The following is a 14,839-nucleotide window of genomic DNA, read 5'->3' on the forward strand; positions in this document are numbered from 1 at the left end:
GGCGCGATTTAAACATTTGCTACAGAGCCATATTCGTATCTGATTTGCTACACAGGAAAACAAACAAACACCCATCCATTTGCTTAACTGCTTTAGTACTCACATTACCTCTAAATAACAACTTGATGCCACTCTTCTTAGCAGCTGGTAATCGTATAATAGTATAGGAAGAATGAAACACACATTTTGCTCCACCTTTTCAACATTTTATGTAATTTTTTTCCCACTTGTGAATGTTAAAATTGTCAGCAGCACTAGATTAATACAATAGCATACATTTGACAGATGAGGCATGATGATTTTGATTGAAGAGCGTCTTTGTCATTATTGTAGAAATGTGCCTTGAACTCGTGCTCATAATAAGAGGCCACTCTAATCTGCTGCGTATCTCTCACAGAAGTCATTTTTCAGAAGTTCAAATAAATAACATGTCAGTGGGTAACTGGCATGGCCACCAATGATCAATTCAAAGCGAAAATGTTGGTAATTCCATTATTGTAGTTGTGTCCCCATTAAGTGCATTGTCCACGTCTACCTTAAAAGCTTTTATTTATTTATTTTTTAACAGTCATTATAACGCTTAAGCTTGTGGAACTACTGGGAAGTATTCGTATTTGATGAGCAGTCATGAAACTGAAAGTAGAATGGACACTAGATGGCAGTACTCATAACGGAAATGTTTTACTGAAGCGCATGATGCCGATTGAAGACGGTAAAGCCAAGGTCATCATTTTTGACTGCATTTTCTTCACTTAGGCAAAAGGGTGTTTTCCCATTTTTAGTTCACGTCTTTTCAAGGGCTTCAATATAAAGTTGTCATATAACTTGTTTAAAAAATGTTGCAGAATTTGAAAATGCAGAACCAAATGAAATTCACAAAAACATTTGTTTTTGCTGTCTGCAAATACAGCAAAAAAGCTTGACTGAATGTGATTAGTGAATCGATAGCTATTAAGAGTGGCAAAGAAAAGACAAACACACGTGCTAAGATGTATTCTTCTATCTTTCTACAGATGTGTAAATCACCGATAACTCCATTGAGAATCCTATTGGGTAAAAGAAAAATGCAACTAAATCTTCCGACGGGTTTTCGACTGATTAACTGATGCTGTTGTCAAAAACATATTAATAATAATAATTCAAAAAAAAAATAAAAATCTTTGGCAATCCTTTAAATAATGTTCAGATATAATTTACAGTTCAATCAAAAATAAGGACTTGATAAGTGTGGTGGTAGCTCTTGCTGTGTTGAATCCAACAATGCTACTATTAGTTACTATGGCGACATAGGACTTGGACACAACATGATGATTCGGTGATAATGCATAAAGCAGCAAGGCTCTGAGGCACAAAGTGAGTTTCCTTCATATCGTCTTCATGTGTGCAGCTTGAACTGGAAAGAACTGGTGCACCAGTTGTTTGTGTCACAATTGAGCATGGTTCGCTCTGTGAAGGTCACGTTCCCCTTTGCATCAATCAGGATAATTGTATTGGTCCTGAAAGAACAAACAAAATGAAAATGCAAACACAACTAGGACAGGAACAGGACACGTTATTCAATTAATTTACTTAATTTGGTGCAGTGGTTTCTGGCAGGGACTGTGCTTGCATCTGAGCCTTAGCCAGGTGGATGCTTGCTATCTGGTGTTAGTAACCAACCTGGTGCCATAATCAGGAGTGCGAACACACACGGCTGACAGAGCCCGGATCATGGACTTGCTGTAAACTTCACCTTGGCTCTCCTGATCGGGATCAGGCGAATTCCTGTTCAACAGACACATAATAAAACTACAGGTTCTTAGAGTGAGACTGACATATTTCTATCTCCTGAGTTTAACCTCAGCTACACAATATGGATACAAGTATTGGATCATAGTGGTAATCATAATTACTTGAAGTGAAAATAGAAATACAACAGCTTCCAGAAGATGTTTGTTTTTCTTTGTTCTTATTTATAACTACTTAAGATGTACAAATTATTTGGAAGCGGTCACACTGTGTGTGCTTTTCTGGGAGGGGTAGCAATGGCCAAAGAATTGAAGATGCTACTTTTCTACTTAAACTCTGTTTAGTACAGGTTATTATGAAGTGATCCAAGGCGGATAAAGCAACCAATTTTATGCGATCACATATGCACACAACCTGTAAAGCACTACATTAAAATACAGTTAAGTGATTGTAAAAAATTATTTTCTTTTTTTTTTGATGTGGTCTGTTGAGATTTGTGTATGTCTGGTTTGCACGTACAGCTCTTCATTATTAAGTACACCCAGCAGCTCCTGCACAAGTCCATCGCAGGACAGTGACTGGTTGTTGACAATGCTGGTGAAGTGCCGCTTGCCTTGCAGCAGTTTCTTCCACGGGGTGTCCAGAAGTGAATTACTCAAGCTGTAGATTCCTGTATAACGGCACAGGCAAAATGTAGAGGTGGTTAGCACATTGGATACATCACTGCAATCAGCAAAACATTAATAAATAAGTACAGGCAAAGAGGAGGGCAAAAGTCAAAACACTTTCTGCAGCAATCACATTTAAAATGCATGGATGAACACACACAAAAAACAGACCTGGTTTTAGATGGATGGGTTCAGTGCCGCCTCTGTTTCCATAGTAACACACATGATCTTGCATGGTTCTACATCGGACATCATAAAATGAAAAAATAGAAATCATATATTTTATTGATAGAGTTGCTAATATATTCCTGAATGTGTGCTGTGACAAACATAATATGGTCTCGGCAATAAATACAGAAAGACTATGTTAAATTAGTCACCTGATTGAATTAATTATTTTTGTGAAAGGCAGAATCAGATGGTTGCCCTGTAAATGTATTGACTGGATTACAGGAGAAATTAAAATTTACAGATGCTGGAGAATTAAGGCCACAACCCAGTATAAATGTCAGTCAAATTTAACATAAAAAAAAATACAGCTGCAGACATAATTAGGTGCGCCTTGACCATTTATTTAGTACAGTGGACCCCCACTATTTGCGACGGATAGGGTTCGGGCTAGCCCCCAAATAGCGAAAATCCGTGTATCGACTGAAATGTAATAGAGAGAAAAAAATAAAATAAACTCCCCCAAATTCTTAAAAACACTGGTAAGCCATTTACACCAAAAATAGGGGTGATTAGGGGTTGGACAAAACAAGAAATAATAATAAATGAATAAATAAACAAATGTTAAATGTTATACAAAGGTCTCAGAATAGTTATTGAGAACATATTTTGTCTCAATAAACGGGGGGAAAACATGTCCCAATCCTTCAATCAAGAAGAATCCAATCTTTTTTTTCTCCACGTCACTTTGGTAACAGACCAACTACTGGCAACTACTGGCATCAGTCAACGTGAAATGTAATGCAGCATTACCTTAATATCAAAGTGGGGAAGACAAAATCTGAATATTTGCCCATGTGTGGGTCACAAATTGACAATAGATGTAAAATACATTTTAAAGTTCAAGTTAAACGACGAAAAGAACTAAAGGGCTTATGCCGCATTCGAGGACGGTCGGAAGTTGGACTTTTCTGAGTTCAAACCAGGACTACTGTATATCCGACTTCAGACCATCCATAACGCCATTAATAGCACAGTGTGTAATAAGTGACCACTAGATGTCGCTGTAGCAGCAAACACAAATGTTAGGTTGAATCCTGGCACTGTGAAATCTCTCGGTCTCCACAAGAGCTCCTGCCTCCTGTGCAAATTTGCATGTGCAGCAAATGCTGAGAATCGTTATGAAGAAACACATCAAATACATCGCTACTGCAGTCAGACAATTTATTTTCAAGTGTGATTGCAGCACGTTACTAGGGTTGCTACGAAGGAAAAACATGGCCTTAATCAGCAATATGCCCAAGATGCCTCAAAATGATCAAACACGCATCATTTGCAGGCTTGAAGGAAAACATGAAGCATTTGAGCCGTTTCTGCTAACGAAACTAGAAGAAGCGGTGGGCCAAAATTGGGCTTTGACGAGTGAACAGCAGGACGTCAAAGCCACAGAGCAGAGGCACAGGGAATGAGTAGGGAAGAGCAGAAAAGAGGCTTTTACTGATCTCTGTGAGTGAAGTCATCAGCATGCAGGTTGGGAGACCTCAAATGAAGAGTCCTCAAGATTGAAGCAGCAAAGCAGTTTCTTAAACACTACGTGCAGGGTACTTTCCTCGGGTTAAATATCATTTATATCAGACCTATACTGCAAGATCTATAGTTAATGTAAAGACCATGGATTATGTGTCTTTATTTGGTCTTGTTACCTATAACATCACGTTTCGGGCTGCGTGCACGGACTTATATATGACTGGACTACCAATGCCACTTACCATCGGGAGAAGTGAAGCCACTGGCGGCCATCTTACATTGCCAATCGCTAAGCCCGCCTAACTAGAATACACTGATTTCTCTGTAGCTTTTCATGTTATTTTCTGTCTCTACGGGAAAAAAATGCCACCATGTATGGCATTCGGTTGGAGCATAAGAATATGATTTTTATTTTTTCTGATCAGGTATATCTTCCAGGCTACTCAAAGATTCATCTCCTTCATGTTGTCAGAAGAACCAACAATTAAATGAAAGGAAAGTGTTTGTGAGGGGCAGTGTTGCTACCATTTTAAAATAATTATTTCAGTGTATAGAAATACCACTGGGTGACGGATTAATTTGAACATCTCAGTTTTAATCCAAACATTATTATTGTGCTCACTTATAAAACAAGACAAAATGGCAACATTTTGGAGGAATTTGAAGAAATGCTGTCAGTAAACTGTACTACGACTTTTCAGTCATAAGAAGAGACATTCTTATCCACAGCAAGTTATTGTGCTTGCAAATTCTTCTTTTTGTCTCAAAGAAATTTTGAACATGTTAAAAATTTGGCGAGATATGGGGCTTAAAGGTGTTGACATTTGATCTGTTGACGTTAAAGATGTGGCTATATCAGATCATTTCCGTCACTGTGTGTTCTTTAAGCTACAAATAGCAAGGCAGGTCATCTTCACCCATCTTCAAAAGTTCAGGCAACCACTGTGTCTACAGTTTCTTTAAAAAAAAAAAATACATAAATGAGATAGTCTTCTTGTTTATGTGTCTTAATTATACATTTATGGAAAACATGTCTGTGTCACCAACTGTAAATGTAGAGTTCCCCTGGAAAATCTCAAATGTCCTGGGCGCTTTTGTTCCTTTTTCATGCCAACCTAAAACTCCTTTGAGTTGCACTACGAGCATAATGACTTTGAAGTCAAAGTGCAGGAAAGTCAGCTATTTAACATCAGTAAAGAAAATGTTGAAAAAATGTCTTCCATGGTATCATCAATGTAGGAAAATGGCATCCAGCTCTCCTCTTGCTAAGAAAACACAGGCCCAAGTGATCATGCCAACATCAACATTTGGATTTGCGTGGAATTTCTTGGCTGCTTAAAGAATGCTTTGGTATTGGGTACATTTTCTGCTATGAAAACACTTGTCATTTCATGTAAACATCTAAAAATGTGTTCTTTCCTATTCATTATTATTTTAGGACACATCAATCAATCTTTAATGCATGTGAATGTGCATATCTAAAGCCCACAGTTAAGCAGCTCAGGGCGGACAAAAAAGGTACTATTCATTGAGGCTGTTTTACTGTTGCTATTTTTTACTATTCTGCTAATTGCAAGTTCTATTTCTACAAAAACAGCAATTGTGTTTACCCCATAAAAGATATGGTCATCCCCAATTAGCCATGCCTTGGTTTTCATTTAAAAGAGAGCGATGTGAATGGGGATCAGAATATACACTTTTTGGAAAGTGAAATGTTAGGTTATGCCTTGATCACATCAAGCATAGCGCATCTTAGATGAAATGGCTGAAATATGTATGAAGTAGAAGACATTAGCTCCTCTAAGGCCAGTCTCGCTGTCGAGTTCTTGGAAAGTAATGACTAAAACTAAATCACTTGTGTGTAGGACATGGAGCATAGATTATTAGTCAAGGTTGTAATGGCTTAACAAGCAAGACAACCACAAGCTACAAATTAGTCACGGCCAGACTAAACAGCCGTTCCTTTAGAGTTCTAAAGTGTACACATGTTTGAAGGTAAACTTTTTGAGCTAGTTTGAGCTAGCTTCAAGCTAACAGTAGGTTTTACTGAAGTCAAAGTGATGAAAACATTCCTATAAGAAAATAGTAGACATTTTTAATGCTTTTATGTGCATTTTTTTATTTTCACTTTTCCACGCATGAAAAGATCGACTTCCAAAGTGTCCTAATAATATGTGAGCATGCAGTCCGTATAGAATTATATGCTATTGCTGGTATAAATTGCAATCGGACTAACCGAAGCTAAAGACTTCAACAGGCTAACCCAGTCAAGTGCATGCCAGTCGAAGTTTTTCATCACAACATCTTGTTTTGGTTGGATTGATATGGCCATAAAAGTCTTTCGGTCCGAAATCGAAAATGTACTTTTGGCCAATTTTTGGCAGCTAAAGATTTCTAGCGTCTTTAAATTCCATGCCAGGCCAGCTTCTATGGTTACAGTATGTGGCGGCCCGACACCAGAGGCATGGTGGCCCCTGGCATCCGTCAATGTCAGTCCCTGTACTCCTTGTTTACCTTGCAGCAGACGAAAGGTAATTACTGTGTGGACGACCACGTAGCTTCATCCATGAACTAAACTTAAAAAAAAAAAAAGAATAATATCATTTTACCCTCTCTGGAACGAGTATGACTTGTGTGAGTGCCCTCAGCACATCATTTAAATGCAGAATACTTTTTAAGAGCAGAAACTTATTGAAAACTTTGCCAAAACTTGATTTTTGGGATGTGGTTTGGTGAAAGTCCAACTAATCCACTCAGCAAATGGTTTACTTACTTGAACTCTGCTGTGAGAAGGTTGAAGCCGTTATACAGGTGACTTTCTGTTGAGACCTTCTTTAGGTAGGAGTAGCAGTCCAACTCCTTGTCTACAAGGTAGTTGGAAACGAGGGAACCTGTGGAATGGTAATGATCGATTGTAATTCTATTACAGTAGTAAAATGATACACTAAAACCAACAACCAAAATAAATAGAACCTCTTCCTTGCGCATCTGGATTGGGCCGTCCTTCCAGGTAGTTTGTGATTGCAGCTAGCCTCCCGTTTTTGGTGACCCCCAGCCATGACCCTCCTTCTTTACCATATTCCAGGTCTAGACCTGATTTGTGGGACATACGTGCAAGAATCTTTATCCCAAAAAAAAAGCACCATTTCTTGCGTAAAATAATACCAACGCTTTGCAGTGTCATATTCATATTCAGATTACTTGTTCATATTTTCCACAATTATTTCATCATTTGATTGATGTCTGTTACACACAGCTGGTTTGCATTAGAACACAAATGAAATGGAAAAAAACAGCAAAGAATTCTGAGCTGGATGAAATTCCAAATCATTAGAAGTGAAAGTTGATTGAGGCTTAGTGCCCCCCCGCAGTTTACTATAACGGTCCCCATGTCAGTGGCTCATAAAGTCAGTATAATTACAGTGAACATAAGCACCTTTGCTTCCTTTGTGTGTATCCCTGAATATCGAATTAAAATGGACTATCCACCTGACATGTGATGCACAGCATTAATCTTCTTGCAATCATGAAAAATATATATAAATCAATAAATGTGCTTTCGCCGTGGCACATTTCCTGACTTGACATGACAGGCAGGGGAAAGGAAAGGTCATTTAAGTCTACTGCAGTTGCTGGTGATCAATAAAGACAGGCCACTTAAGCCGACAGTGACCAGTAGAGCCAAATGATCTTACTGCTCTAAAAGGTGAACAGAAAGCTAGCCCAATCCCACTGGGAGCCGTAGCTTACTTCTCGTCTCGTCATGCTACATCTCCTTCAGGACCTCCCCCATGTCCCGCCGATAAGGCAGTGCCATTATTTCCTGTCACATCGCATAAAAGCAGACATCAATTAAGGACCCAGGGCTCAAGTCCTGACCCGTCCGTCTATTATACAAAAGGGACAAGGATGCTATCTGTGCATTTCCTCCTGCAGAAGAAGGAAAAGGATGATTGATTCCTCTTTGCTAGAATGTGTATTGAACATTAGTCAATTAAATATAGTTTACTACAGAAGGGAATGTCCCGTGACAGAGTGGAGAATTAGATTCTGGGGTGCAAGGGAGACTATTCCTTTATGATTTAAAGCTATTTAGTCTTGAATGAAGCTGCAGTCAAGGAGGTCAAAAAGTGTTTTAGTGTGTGTGTGCAAATTCTCCAACTATGTGGAGACATAGCCAGAGGACCATTCAAAATCTTAACTACTTAAGGCACAAACATCGTCTGCCTATTTAACGTTGCCAGCTGACCTTAGCAAAGACAATTACTCATCAGGGTGCAAACCTGGGTCACAATAAATTCAATATAAAGTACATTAGGACTGCACTTAAAAAAAAAAATCACAGCAAAATGGGGAAATAATACAATGAATTTCTCTTATATGAAAATGAAAGAAAATATTTAATTTGGCTTTATTTAGTTAGGCCTTTTGGTTTTAAGTTTCCTTTCTTCTGGCAAGACTGGCAAGAAGAAACATGTGAGAAAAACGGTGAAAGTTTGGGAGCATTTTAGATTGAAACACGAAAGACACCTAGTATCAAGCCGCATAGGACCTAAGGTAAAGCTAAGGTTAAGGATAAGGTCAAACTTTATAGCACAAATCAGTGAGACTAATGTTAATGTACCACACTGACAAAATGTTAGCCCTACACGTTTACTAATATAATAGGGTTACAAACTTGTATGATATTGGAAAAAGAAACAATATGCCATACGGGTGTAATATTGCGACATTGATATTATTGTGATATATAACATGTACCTAAAAACAAATTTTTATTTTCTAATGAAAGAAAGAAAAAGAATGCAGCAAAAATAACCAGGCTAAATGTATTCTTACCTTAACGTACTATTCATATATACACAATTATAAAGTTATTTAGTGTTTGTAATGCCCTTAGATACTGTCCTCCTATTGGATGGCATGTGCATTTAAGTTTGCTAGCTCAAAGTCGGATAAACGCATGCAAACTTATCGCATGTGTTTGCGATACGCATAGTGCACGGGCAATTATCTATATATTTGCCGCCCAATAATGTGTTTTTTTTTTATGATTAAGTAGATTGTGTTCACTGGGGAAAAAATCTGTTAATTACCAAACCATTTTAAAATAATACCCTCTAGAGCCGTAATTGCAATAGCGTGAGACGGTGATATTGCTCAAGGTTATCAAACCACAAACATCTGATACCACACCATGCCTAATCTTAAGTATGGTCGCTAACACAAAAATCAAATGCAAATGATCTTGTGACCTGTCTCTGTGGCTGCAGCGATTCTATGAATCTTTACAGGTGTGGCCTGGTGGAATACAATAGATTGATTGCTGAGCTACACTTGGGATTTTCTTGCTTCAAATTTTGCACGACTTACCACTGAGAATGTCACTATTGGCTCCCCAGAAGTCTGCAGTCTTCGATGGTCTGTTGTAAAACTCATCTCTGTTGGCAGCCAAAATTAGCCTTGGGAGAGAGCAGTCATCTTGTTAGTATCTTTGCTGATTCAGTCAGCCATTTGAATACATTTCTAGAGTGAACTTAAGTGCATCATCACCACTGACCCAACCCCACAAGGTATTCACTCGCCTTTATATCATAATTGTACATACAACTTCAAATGTTTAACAGTGAACCCACCTCCAAATCGCCATTCAAAAATGTTTTTTCCTTCCGTACTAATATGGTCCTCCTATTTGCTAGCATCAGTTTCATCTTGTTCTACGCGAGTGCATGGTTTTAACACTCCACCCAGTCTCCCTATGCACTATAATACATGATGGTTGAAAGTCACCCTGTTTTTCACTGCTTTGGTCATTGTCCACGAGTGCCAGAAGGGCGTGTGCGGCTGAGTCAGGCGCCCATGCATATGAGCACCAAAACGTTTTGCAGTATAAAGCATGAACCAGAGCCACAATCATCTGGCTGTGCTGCACACAGAGAATAAATAAAGCTTTTTTATTTTATTTGAGCGGAGGCATTGTGACTGAGTGCTGTCGCCCGTTTGAAAGTTGGACATTGAAGACAAAAATAATATTACTGAATACTACAGTATAACAATTAACTCATTCACTGCCATTGACGGCTATAGACGTCAAAAATTCATTTGAACTATTTCTATTAGTTTAACATTTTTTCCACTTTTGTTAACAAGAGTATGAAAACTTAGGAAAATAATTATTGTACATTTAGAACAGATATAAAAAATTGTGATTAATCGTGAGTTAACTAGTGAAGTCATGCGATTAATTACGAAAAAATGTAATCGCCTTTTTTTTTTTAAAGTGAGTTTTTTTAATAATCTTTTTTTTTAAGAAAAGATTATTACAGTCAATGTAACAAATTGTCTTTTTTTCCTTGAACACATTTTTTTTTTTATACATGCCCTTTATTTTGGATGATTTTCTTATTCTCAAGAATTTACAGTGGCTGCATTAGGGCCCCTCATTATTCTTGGGCAACGGGAGCAGAGAAGAAAATCATCCCCAAATGATCTAATAGAGGTCAACCTGTAGCAATCAAGGGCTAATCATGATAGCTTGTTGGCGTGGCGCTAAAAATGGCCAAATTCTAATGATGCCACATAAAAGATGCATTTGGGGATTTCTCACCATAGATCTGGAAATAAGTATGGACATATCAGTTAGGGACTGATTGATAATCAGTCCAGTAATGTTCACTGATTTTTTTTCTTAGTGGAGGTCTTCACTATAATGAGTCAGAGACTTGCTACAACTTAAATATTTATTTTTAAAACATTCAGCAGTCTTCAGAATTGCACATCAATTCTGTTGTAACTACTGGTCTATATATATAGCACTGCTGTTACTGAATGAGGACACACTATGCTTCACCTTTCCCCGGGTTGATGTTTGAGTCAGTGCACAAACACCTCTGATCTGATCTCCTTAGGCAGGGTCAGAATCCCAGAGACAAGGACAGAGATGGACTTTTTTTCCAGGTAGGACATTGGCTCTCAGCGTTTGGGGGATTAAAATAAAGCCTGGCTCCACATCATACCCTAACTCATACAGATGGCTCATTGTGCAATAGTGCACACGTCTGCATTGCTCACTGAAAGGTCACACTTACTTTCTACCTACAACAGTACCAACAACATTGTCAATAGTACATTAGGTGAGATACAATACAAAGAGTATCAAGTATATTACATCACTATCATTAAATTGTCATCAAAAAATTACGTTGCCCACCAGAGTCTAATGTGAAGTCCAATGTAAGTCTGTATATTAGTAGTACAGACTTTCATCAGTCGACTCAATATGATAGCATCGACACCAGTGTTCACTGGGGGGGGGCTAAATGCAGGGGGCAAATTCCATTCAAGAAATTCTCAATTTTAATTATTATGTAGTTCTAATCAACAGTATGATTAACATAAACTACATCTCCCACAATGCCTTCAAGGCCTTCTCTGTTGAACCAAACACTCACAGAAGCACAGACCTACGTTTGCAATTTACATGAAATGGAAATCATTTATACCAAACAGTCTTTATTTCATAATGTGTGTCTCGATCCAGTCATTTGTGATGACCAATCAAATTTCAGCTTCTATGTATTGCCACGTAAAAGTAAATTTGTCCAAGACACATACCGTTACCATTGAAATGGCTGTCTTAGTTTTACAATCAAATGACAGATTCACCACTTTGTGCCTCCGTCAAGGCTCACAGTGATGTCCACATTTTTCCGTCCTCTGACAGTCTGTTAGGTTTACCCCTCTGATTGGTTGATCTTGCTATGCCCACCAAAGATTGATTCACAGGGGATTTTGGGGAAAATGTACAAAAACTGAGACCAAGAACAGTAGAGCTCTGAAATTTGAGCTGCGACCACACATTTGCTTAAGGTGGTGGCTGAACTATATCCCGAGGCATCATGGGGCTTTTCCACGCCATGACCAGCGGCACTAGCCACCAGCTAGCTCACAGGCTAATAGGTTTCCGCGCACCACGTATACGGGTGGCAGGCTCGTCAAATACATGACCGCCTTGGCGTTGTGTCGGAGGTCCACAACAGAGACACTTAGGGGAAAGTGAATTATTTATTAAACACAGTGACACACGTTATTCATACTTATACTTCACGACAGACATTTGGTTTCATATTTCCTACTAGTTGTAAACCCACAATGTTTTGCTATTCAGCATATTACCGTAGCTTAATTAACCCAAAATACAGAACACTTGGAAATGACACTAAGCTGGTGTGTAATTTGTAGTAGAAGAGGGACGATGCATTTCTCGGGGTGTAGTGTAGTGTCGCTAGCTAGCTAACCGCATGTTGTAGCTGTAGAAATGGGCCACCAAGGTACCAATGAGGCGAAAAACAAATCATTAAATAAAAAATAATAAATAATGAGCATGGCGCGAATCATGTTGGACACCCAAATGTGTCACGCCCAAACAGCCCTAATAATCATATCACATTGTATTTTTTACAGTGACTGATGAAGTTAGATGTTTTATCTGTTATCTTTGAGTTACATGTTACCATTCTCTTTTCTAAAACATAATCCTTAAATCTAATGCAATTGCCTTCGGCTCTTCCATCATGACATGTACGTGCTTCATAAGGTAACCTCATCAGCATTCCACGTCATCGCATAATGGTTTTTGGGGCTGCCGGGTTAATAACTTTTCTTTCAAAGACAAAAAGTCGTGCTCTCTTGAAAATTCTCATTTTCAAATGTAAACAGAATGGCTTCACAAATCAAAGTCAAGTGGAATCTAATGAATACCATCAAAGTCAAGTGTCCCACTACATCTGCTTGTTTGGTAATATCATTTTTGTAGTATTAATTGGACATTGCTTTTAACCCTGGAGAACCCAAGAACCCTTTTCTTCTTTGGAAAATTATGAATTATACATTAAATGACTGCTATAAGTTCACTGAACACCAAAATATATGTTTTTTCAATTTTAACCCTTTTTTTTTTAACTAGCTCAGAGTTGCTAATTTATCAAAAAAATATATAAAACATACTCCTAGGCATTCTGCAACATGATTTGAAATAGATTAACCAAAAAAACAAAATTTTACCATCTGATGGTTTGCTGAGAAGATGGTTTTGTTTGGATTGATTTCCAGCTCAACAAAATTGGCATGTTGCCAGCCATCTTGTCACCACCTCTCTGGCTCATGTAAGTGCAATATTCATCCACTAGATGACCCCATGCAGGGGTCAGAAGTGGCACGCTGGACTTTTGAAGTTAAATTTGTAAAAAAAAAGAAAAGGTATTTGTTATTTGAGTAGCAGAATTTATAGGGGCCAAATTTGACCCCGTGGGTTCTCCAGGGAATCTAAATGTGCCAGGTTTTCTCTTCTTATACTACAAGGAGAAAAAAAACAACATTGCAAATTAACTTTAACAATGAACTAATGTAGTCTATCTTTGGTTAAAAAAAAATTATGAACAATGAACTGAACTAGTTCATTTAAAAATTTGGTTCACATCATAGAAAATGAACTTTGCCAACGCTGTAGTCTGGTTCGCTGCATGATGTGCAACAAAAATAAACATCAGAGCGTATAAATAGACTTTCCCTTGAGACTGTAATAAGTATAAATAATACAAGATAGAAAGTTACCTGTAGGCATTTTTTGATGCAGGCCGGGGGTCAAATTTAATAAAAATGATACACATGGATGTTGTGGGAGATTGATGACAGGATTTTACTCAGTCCACCTTCAAAAGCTGGTCATGTCTGCCAGAAGGAAGACAACAGCAACAACAAGGAAAAAACAAACAAACATTTAGGATGGTTGGGCCTAGGGTTTAGTTATAGAGTGTTGAATTTGAAAATGTCTATATAATGACTTGCACAGAATAAACGTACATTACGTGGACCTATTCAATTGGAGTTGCTTTGTCAGAGCAACCTAATGACAATGTTCATTTGAACTGATGAACTCCAATCACAGTATGTTTTGTTGTGCCAAGTTTAAAGACAGACTGCAATGTTTTAGAAATGGTTACAATATTTACAGTAACCAGCGTTACACAAACTAACAAAAGGTTTTACGATCTTGTCTTGACTACAAATACAATGAAAGTCAATAGCTACGTAGATTACTGTAACAATAAAGATAAATGTGACAAGACTTGACAAGCAATCGAGGTTAGCATTATATTTAGTTTCAGTATGAGGATAAGCCAACATACGTAGTATTGTCAGTGCTAATACTAACAAATTAACCTTTGGCCTCAAGCACCACACGAGCGAGGCATGGTTGCGATTATGTATGGATATGGGTGAACTTTGAAGTAACAATGTTACACACAGTATAATTACAATTCCAGACTACACGTATATTTTAATAGCTTTGACGATCAACGGCGCCAGCTAACGTTAGCGAAATTAGGGCCAACACTGCAATATTATTTATGGAAACAAATAAAGCACATTTTGTAGTCATCCCCGTGTGCAAAATAAGACTCACCGTAGTAACCCTCTGGAGTGATCGCTGGTACACTGCAAAGTTTATTTACTACTAATACCGCTTCTCTGCTGCCCAAGGCAGGTAGCATTCCCAGAGGTGATCTCGATTTAGCTATGGCTCCCTCCCGTTTTATGTATCGTGTGTGATAGCTACAGCCCGCAATTGACGTCCACCGTTAACTATAGGTACATAAAACGAGCGCATCTTTTCCTTCCAAGGTCGCCGATTGGCCAGTTCAGTCCACTGATCAGGGGTTCAGTCACAGCAGTAACGTGAACAAAAT

General features: G+C 38.2%; 1 protein-coding gene across 2 annotated transcripts; it reads right to left on the bottom strand.

The window, feature by feature from the left end:
• Positions 1–532: 532 nt before the first annotated feature.
• On the bottom strand, positions 533–14,753 carry tango2 (transport and golgi organization 2 homolog (Drosophila)). Of its 2 annotated transcripts, XM_086077023.1 has the most exons (9): positions 14,557–14,741; positions 13,704–13,820; positions 9,465–9,553; positions 7,065–7,184; positions 6,865–6,982; positions 2,568–2,635; positions 2,248–2,398; positions 1,660–1,764; positions 533–1,496 (listed from the first exon to the last, which is right to left on the bottom strand). In XM_086077023.1, the coding sequence occupies exons 2-9, from the start codon at positions 13,757–13,759 to the stop codon at positions 1,376–1,378; spliced, it is 828 nt and encodes a 275-aa protein (XP_085933149.1). In that variant the 5' UTR covers positions 13,760–13,820; positions 14,557–14,741; the 3' UTR covers positions 533–1,375. The 2 variants fall into 2 exon arrangements, with proteins under 2 accessions (XP_085933149.1, XP_085933150.1); XM_086077024.1 differs by lacking the exon at positions 7,065–7,184 and having other exon boundaries at positions 14,557–14,753.
• Positions 14,754–14,839: the final 86 nt, after the last annotated feature.

Source organism: Leptonotus elevatus, chromosome 5, assembly GCF_054856555.1.
Source record: "Leptonotus elevatus isolate MCC_2025b chromosome 5, RoL_Lele_1.0, whole genome shotgun sequence".
Taxonomy (NCBI): Eukaryota; Metazoa; Chordata; class Actinopteri; order Syngnathiformes; family Syngnathidae; genus Leptonotus; species Leptonotus elevatus.